This window comes from Scylla paramamosain, chromosome 14, assembly GCF_035594125.1.
Source record: "Scylla paramamosain isolate STU-SP2022 chromosome 14, ASM3559412v1, whole genome shotgun sequence".
In the NCBI taxonomy this organism is placed as follows: Eukaryota; Metazoa; Arthropoda; class Malacostraca; order Decapoda; family Portunidae; genus Scylla; species Scylla paramamosain.
Window position 1 is genome coordinate 10,870,421 of NC_087164.1, and position 8,749 is coordinate 10,879,169.

The window sequence follows — 8,749 nt, forward strand, 5'->3', positions numbered from 1 at the left end:
CTACTATTTTTGTCCTACGGTTGCATTTAATGGACATCTAACAAGTCGGATGAAGTTAGAGATATTTGATTCGATTCATTTTGTCTCGTAGCCATTCATACAGACTGCACCAACACAATCAGTGGTCACTACTCATGCTGATTATGACACGTACTGTGGACACTTCTCTAATCGAGTTAGTGGTTTCGTTCAGTACAGCGTCTAATCTCGACAACTTTACTCAGGCTGCAACGAAAATTCTGGGCATTATCTCCATGGTCTTTTAAAATATTCAAGTAAGAGCGATGCGTTTCACAATACGGAGCTTCACTCTGGATTACGACCTCACCATCACAACAAACACTCCTGGTTTTCTTAAGATGACAACTGGGTACCTTTTAAAACTATAACAAAATCTCCCATAACAAATATTAACACTAATTACTCTACCAAGCTTAACAGGACGAGGGTTTCATGAAGCTCACGAATCGCTATGGAGTGACGGCGGCGATGAAGGAGAGGAAGGATACGAGTGAGAATGCTCATCATGTGCTCTGCCTGGCGTCACTATGCAGCGTCAGGCCTAGCTTTTATTTAGTTCAAATGCCTCCCGCTGGTCTCCGCCACATTAGCGCGCTACGGTGGGCAACATAATTGTGGTTTAGACATTTGTTTGTATGCAAATAAAACTGGGAACACTGGTAATTATATAGATTCGTTAATAAGTAGCCCCGTTGAATTTAATTTCATGTAATTGATACTAGTGTGGGTTATTATGCATAACATTACTATTGAAACTCGTCGTGCATGCCATTAGCAGTAACACGCGTGATAACAATACGGAACTACTACATGCAAAACGACACGCACATAAAGGCTTAACATAGTACACAACGCAGTCACCTGTATAATCATCTACAAACTTTGCCTTCCTACAAAAAAAAAAGGAAAATTCTACTTTGAATAGAATTTATTTTGACTTATCTGATCCTGTATTATAATTTGCCTGTTAAATTTCATCTCATTTAATTAAGTTCACAGTTTCGACTCCCCTTTCGAACATAGAAATACACACACACGTAGAATCTGCTTTAGTACTTCTAATGGAGTACGAGGGCGTGCAAGGAGACTAATGGTGACTGACAGCGTCCAAGACCAAAGCCACACAGCGCGCCCCAGCGTCCTCCCCTTTGAGCTTCTCGTGTCGCACGTAGGTAGCTCTCCCGGCCCTGGCGAGGGAGGAACACGAAGCAGGGGTTGCATGGAGGTAAAATGTGGCACTAGATTATTATGTCTTTTACAGCCTCATTTTGATACTACTAATGCTACTACTACTACTACTACTTCTAATAATAATAATGATAATAATGGTAATAATAATAATAATAATAATAACAATAATAACAGTAATAATAACAAAACCTAACACAAAACCTCAGTTATCTATTCTTTTCAGTCTCATCTTCACATCATTCGCTTATATTACCTCCATCACGCAAAGACCTAAACTTTTAGCTCTCTCAGCAACACCACCTTCATTCAAGAGATTAGGACCGACACTGGCACACCATTCACACAATCTATACACTCCTATCTATGTAATTCGTCAAATCTATCCCATACCTGGGATTCTATCTATGTAATTCGTCAATTCTATCCCATACCTCGGCTTCATGTTGCAAGTATTACGGGCACCCTCATCGGCAGCTCCCGCCATGGTCCTCACCACCGTTGTGAAGTCCTCGTGAGCCTTGCTGCCCTCAAGAGCCTCCACTGCCGGCACGAGCGCGTCAAGCTGAAGGGAGAGTATTTATTTAGCATATCCTCTAAGAAACTAATGCTGACTGACCTTATTCAGCCATTAGATCTGAGTAACTTTTGATACCTTCTACCTAAAGGAAGTCTTGGATAGATAAGCTGTATTGGATGTTATAGATGCAAAGACACACACACACTCTCTCTCTCTCTCTCTCTCTCTCTCTCTCTCTCTCTCTCTCTCTCTCACCATGGTCCTGTCCCCCTGCGCGGCGCCCCCGTACTTGCTGATGGCTTCCACCCCTGCACGGAGAGCGGCGGCCCACGTGGCCCTGTGAGAGTCACGTGGGCACGCCATCGTAGCGGCGGCAGCGGTGAAGAAGATGGAGTATATCCCGCCAGAGGAGCCGCCCATGTTGGTGGCGGCTATTTCTGCCAGCACGGACAGGACACGAGCTGGCTGACTCAGCGGTAAAGAGGCCAGCTGTTTTGATAGACCTGCCAGAGAGAGAGAGAGAGAGAGAGAGAGAGAGAGAGAGAGAGAGAGAGAGAGAGAGCATATTCCTGTTATTAGTCATTATTCACTTGAGCTCGCTGTCCTGACAACCAGTATCACTGAATATTGTTATTTGTGTGTGTGTGTGTGTGTGTGTGTGTGTGTGTGTGTGTGTGGCGGGATGTGAATGATCTAACTAATATATCATGTCTCTCTCTCTCTCTCTCTCTCTCTCTCTCTCTCTCTCTCTCTCTCTCTCTCTCTCTCTCGCCGCCACGCACCCGCTACGCCCTGCAGGAAGGTGGACCCACAGTCCCCGTCTCCACACTCAGCGTCCAGAGCGTTCAGACTCTCCTCGTGTTGCGGCATCTTGGCCACCACAGCCTCCAGACACTGCCGCACTGTTCGCATGTGGCCCTCCTCCCTCAGTGTGTAGATGTTCTCCTGCCGGGAAGGGGATATGTTGGGTTGTATATTAGCTAGTAACAAGAGTCACACACACACACACACACACACACACACACACACACACACACACACACACACAGCAAGCAAACATGCAAAGTCCAGAATTCTTATCTCTGTTGCAGGTTCAGTTGTTTCACTTCTACTGTTACTACTATTATTATATCATTGTTGTTGTTGTTGTTGCTACTACTGCTGCTGCTGCTATTAATGCTCATGTTGCTGCATAATAGTAGTAATGTTTGTTACCGCAAACACAGGTATCGTCATCGCTGCAGCAATAGTAGTAGTAGTAGTAGTAGTAGTAGTAGTAGTAGTAGTAGTAGTAGTAGTAGTAGTTGTTGTTGTTGTTGTTGTTGTAATACTAGTAGTGGTAGTGGTAATAGCAGTAGTAGTAGTAGTAGTGGTAATAACACTAGTAGTAGTAGTAGTAGTAGTAGTAGTAATAGTAGTAGTAGTAGTAATAGTAGTAGTAGTAGTAGTAGTAATTGTGGTAGTAGCAGTAGTAGTAGTAGTAGTAGTAGTAATTGTGGTAGTAGCAGTAGTAGTAGTAGTAGTAGTAGTAGTAGTAGTAGTAGTAGTAGTAGTGGCAATAGCATTAGTAGTAGTAGTAGTAGTAGTAGTAGTAGTAGTAATAGTAGTAGCAACAGCAGCAGCAGTATCAGCAGCGATGATAACATCCACATTCACAAAAAAAAAAAAAAAAAAAAATCTTAAACCACCATTTCACAACACAAACCAAGAACACAAGACTCACACTCTTCTCGTGGCACGGAGCGGGTTCGAGATCAGGAACCAAGACTTCCCCTTCCATATCAGCCAGGCAAGGGGCACACCACGCAGGGGCCGCCGTGGGAGCGTCAAGCAGGGCAAGCCACGAAGGATCCTTTAACCTCAACACTGACACGTGGAAGCCTCTCATGTCCAGGCTAGTCATTAGGGCACCTGGATACACCCGCAGTGGCTTCACGCCCCGCGACTCTGTCAAGGTAGCATGTTCTCATTATATTAGTCATGGTTACCGCTTCTACTGTCACAATTGCTGTTGTTTTTGGTAGTGGTGGTTAAGGAAGCTTGGTACAGGGGCGGATGGTACTCGGGTCACATAAGCCTCAGCTCAGATAATCCTTAGGACAGATCAGCCCGAGTGCAAATAGGCCTCAGGACGTTTGGTGCTCGAGACACTTGGTACCCAAACCACTTGGTCTCTAAAATGTCTCTAACGGTGGTCTAAGGTCACTACAACTACTGTCATTATTTAAAGCTAGTAGTAGTAGTAGTAGTAGTAGTAGTAGTAGTAGTAGTAGTAGTAGTAGTAGTAGTAGTAGTAGTAGTAGTAGTAGCAGCAGTAGTAGTAGTGGTAGTAGTGGTGGTAGTAGTAGTAGTAGTAGTAGTAGTAGTAGTAGTAGTAGTAGTAGTAGTAGTAATAGCAGTAGTAGCAAGAGTAGTAGTAGTAGTAGTAGTACCAATTGCAGTAGTAGCCGTAGAACTAACTAGCTTTAGTAAAAAAAAAAAAAAAGAAAAGAAAAAGGACAAGGCTGTAATCTACCCACGACTTTTGTCATTTGTGGCACTGAGTATACATGCTACGTAGTGACTAGCATGGCATGAGTAATGAGCTCCCTGTGCGTACATACTCGTACATAGGTATAATCCAGACAGACACACCATGCAGCGACAACAAGATCCAGGTAAAAAACGAACAGTACTAACTCAGCTGCGAGATGACCTCTTTGGTGATGTTAGTCATTTCAAGTTGCGTGAGGCAGCCCAGATTGTTGATGATGACGGCCACCTCATCACCGCTCTTCAGGTCGAGTCGAGTGGCGGAGTCCTGCCTTGTCAAATGGGCGAGCAGAGCGGCCACTACTTCACGAGGCGACCCGGACTGAAGTGCAGGAGAGAGAGAGAGAGAGAGAGAGAGAGAGAGAGAGAGAGAGAGAGAGAGAGAGAGAGAGAGAGAGAGAGAGAGAGAGAGAGAATGCTTAAAAATCGTGTTGAAATTAATTGCGAGGTATATAAATAAATGTACTCACAATATGAACGAACAGATGCAATCCTTCACTAATGAGGAATAAGTGAGACTTAACACTAAACTCCCATCAGTTATACGTGAGCAAAGAACATACGTAATTATTCTCTAATTATCTCCTCGCCAGACCTTCCCAACATCACTTACTGGTATAGTGGCGGCACCAGCCTCGCCATGGACACCGAGCCCCAGCTCCAGCTGCCCCGCCCCCACAGTGAAGAGAGGTGCCGTGCCCCCGGGAAGCGTGCAGCCGCTAGCAGCCACTCCAATGGTTCCCGTGGCCTCACTTATCCTCCTGCAGGTATCCAGTGCCTCAGCCAGACTGCCTCCCTGTGCCACGAGCGCTCCGACGATCTGGGATGAAGAAAGTTTTTGTAGCGAAGAACGTTTTTTGTGGTTTATATAACGGAGAATATTTTTTGGGAATGTATCTATCACGCATTTCTTTCGGCCAGCCAAGCATTTTTTTCTAGTCTTCAGTAAGAAAACTTCTACTGTGCTATAATAAAAAGGGTTTGTCAAAAATAAATATAAATGTTGTTCCAGTCTTATAGTGTAATGACTGCGCCCAGTGATCAGTAAATGCTGGATGAGAGGTTGTTTTCTAATTACCAAAATTATTTTCATGCAAAGCAACAAAATTAATAGTGCTACAAGACAAACAGAGAGAGAGAGAGAGATAGAGAGAGAGAGAGAGAGAGAGAGAGAGAGAGAGAGAGAGAGAGAGAGAGAGAGAGAGAGAGAGAGAAAGGGTGACAGATGGCATATTGAATTATTGACAAGACAAATAAAATCCTCATTGCTTTCAACTACTGCCTTTTCTCTCAGTTCTTTTATCGACTCAAGCCCATGAAGATGAGAGAGAGAGAGAGAGAGAGAGAGAGAGAGAGAGAGAGAGAGAGAGAGAGAGAGAGAGAGAGAGAGAGAGATAACAAAGACAAACCCAACGATTTCTCTGAAGACACTGAAAAAAAAGATCAAATAATTATGGAAAGAATGTATCTAAAAAGAAATGAAAAGAAAAATCGCCATTCAAAAGCCAAGCATTCATACCGTGTCAGCATTTTTATTTATTTATTTTTTCTATTCTTCTTTTTACGTACCTTAAAAATGAAATGAGTCCCGCAGAGTCCGCGCCGCCCTGCCGTGCCTTCCAGCTGTGTCAGGGCAGAGTCGTCCCCTGACACGTACATTTCCACCTGCAGGGACGCCATCATGAGTTTATGAGTGATGAAAAGAAAAACCTTATCCCGATCTCACATACCCATCACTTCTCAAGGTTTCAGAAAAAAAAAAAATAATAATGATAATAGCTCACCTTCATCCCAGCAGCTCGACAGCGCTCCACAGCCAGGCCGAAGTTGATGCGATCGCCAGTGTAATTAAAGACAATTACGAGCACTCCGTCTGTGTCCCAGCGCGGGGGAAGCGAGGAGAGATGCTGACTTAAGGGATGTTGTGGCTACTGACTTGGCTGATAATCAATCCATCTAGTTAAAATTCCATACTATAAACATGATAGATAAACAAACAGAAATCGGCATCATATTCTCATTTTGCCTTGCTGGAAAACTGACAGTAATCTTGTGCAATACTTCACTCCATCACAGAATACCTGGGTTGTCCTTGCCAACAGCAGTGATAGCAGCGGCCACGTTAGCTGCGGGAGGGGAAGCGAACACGTGCCCAGATACAGACGCAGCCAGCATCCCGCGACCAACATACCCTGCCAACCAAACCGAAGACCATGAGGAAACAAGGAAAGGTGCACCAAAAACTTCGTACCACACTGTATGATAAACTCATTTTAAGGTCATGAAATTATGCAAGTAAATCGTAATACCTTTGCTTACGTACCAGCGGAAAAAGGTTCGTGTCCAGACCCGCCGCCGGATACCAGGGCCACTCCATTCCTTCTACAAGGGCCCTGCAGCACCCGCCCTCGCTCCACCACCACGCGCTGCCAATAGTGGAATGCACGGGAAAAATAGATAAACAAAGGCGTCTAAAACTTCAACACGACACTATATATCTTAAGGCTTTCTGGGTAGCTGGTTTTCAAGTAGTTGGAAGGAAAGAGCATATTGCACTTATGTACACATGCACAAGTTACTTATACCATATCACACCTTGCAATGTTTGGCAGACGTAAAAATGCACCCATCACTCACCTGTTTTGGAAGAAGAACATAACCTGGATTAGCGGCCACCACACCCTCCAGACCTTCATCCACGCACCTCTCACTCGAGGCCAACAGCTGACTGACGCTCATGGTTCACGCGCACACTTCTCTTACAGCACGACCTTAAGTACACACTGCAAAAAAAAAAAAAAAAAAAAAAAAAAAAAGAAAAAAGAAAAAAAAAAAAAAAAAAAAAAAAAGCTTACAAGTTGTCACGAATGAACACGGAACCTCGAATCTTTAAAAAGTTCAATTAAAGCTCCAGTCCACTGATAGTTCTGCCACCTAACGGCCACACACACACACACACACACACACACACGGAATCATTGGGTCACACTTCCTCTCGGCTTGATCTTACGTATGGTACTAAACGATGGTTGCAAATCCTGCTAATATGGATGTCGTGCGATGCTGAGTGCTCAACTAGAATTCTGTAAAACTTCTCTGGCTTATCTTTATCTGTCTCTAGATAAGGAAACGATTAGTGTTATTTCTGTATGGAGTACGTATGACCTTGAATCTTTATAATTTCTCAGCATCATCAATGTTCAACAATCGTTTTTTTTTTTTTTTTTTCGCAGCAGTATTCACTCCATTTTGTACTGAGGCAAAACTTTTTGTCAGTTTCCTTCTAACACCCACACTATTTTTATTCATATTTACATGATCAAAGAGGAAAATGCAAAGATAGGTCTTCAAAGGAATCTTCATAACCGATTTACATCAACACAAGTCAGAAGAAACGAGGCTGAAAAAGCTTCACCAGGTCACACTACAGCTCAGGACTCATGAACTCGTGTTCATCTCACGCGTTCACAGCAAGAGTTCACAATCTCGAAGGGTGTTCATTACCTATTATATACGCTCGCCTATGAGAAGCCAACACACATCTATTGCGGCCGGCCTCAGATAGCAAGAATATGGTCGCTAAATTATTAAGTATTCTCATTAATGGCAATAAATGTCCCAATGTAGGCAACGATAAAGGTTTCAAGAGACGCTCACAGCTGGCAACCTCCCACATCCACTAGTTGCCATTGCTCACCGAACCGTCTGAGCCTTACCATCTGTTGCCGAGTATTTCACTAACTATACAGCTACACATCACTAAGGTCACTGAAGCAAATATCATAATCACTGGCGACTGACAATAGTCCTTATACTCGTCACGACCACTGCCGTCGTATTTTTTAGGAGTATCTCACACCCACTGACACTCAAATATATTAGCAATACACATTATGTACACCAGCGCAATAATGCTGCTAACGACTGGCGTGTGGTTAGGGTCTTGTGACAAAAAACAACTGACAGATCTTTTTACCCTCAAATATTCACCTCGGTAGGAGCAGACACTTGAGCAGACAGGTGGCAACAGGTGCAATTTCCTGACAAACAACCCAACTACTGACTAATCAACAACTGAGAGAAGGATTCAACCTTGAAGCACACAGCGCCTCACGTAACAGTGCCTCAGTTGTCATTTAGGTATATTACACGAGCTGGTCCTATGTTTTTCCCTAATGATGCTTTCTGGGCTTGACTTACTTATTCAGTGTTGTCTTTCGTCTACGCTGAGGCAGAGACATGACGGCAGTTTTAAGTGAAAGGAGCATTGCAGTTTCATATACTGTATATAAATAAGCTTGCTACTCTCTATCTCTTATTCAGCCCCACCGTGAGAAGTCACCTAATCGCGGTGGCGGGACTTCAAGCGTGGTCGGTTTCACCAATGCAGTTGAGGAATGCAATAAACCTCCTCTGTACGAAAAGTATGATGAGCCCACAAAGAAAAAAAAATCATCGACCATTACCTTCAGTTTCCGGCTTTCTGAT

At 43.8% G+C, this 8,749-nt stretch overlaps 1 protein-coding gene across 2 annotated transcripts; it reads right to left on the minus strand.

The window, feature by feature from the left end:
• Positions 1-516: 516 nt before the first annotated feature.
• Positions 517-8,384, minus strand: LOC135106853 (triokinase/FMN cyclase-like). 2 transcript variants are annotated; one of them, XM_064016219.1, is made up of 13 exons: positions 8,252-8,384; positions 6,899-7,044; positions 6,585-6,687; positions 6,343-6,453; positions 6,046-6,134; positions 5,831-5,926; positions 4,875-5,081; positions 4,409-4,583; positions 3,453-3,676; positions 2,512-2,674; positions 1,985-2,232; positions 1,644-1,774; positions 517-1,208 (listed from the first exon to the last, which is right to left on the minus strand). In XM_064016219.1, exons 2-13 carry the CDS (start codon positions 6,998-7,000, stop codon positions 1,109-1,111), a joined length of 1,749 nt encoding a protein of 582 aa, XP_063872289.1. In that variant the 5' UTR covers positions 7,001-7,044; positions 8,252-8,384; the 3' UTR covers positions 517-1,108. The 2 variants fall into 2 exon arrangements, with proteins under 2 accessions (XP_063872289.1, XP_063872290.1); XM_064016220.1 differs by lacking the exon at positions 8,252-8,384 and adding an exon at positions 7,272-7,346.
• Between the last annotated feature and the right edge of the window lie 365 nt (positions 8,385-8,749).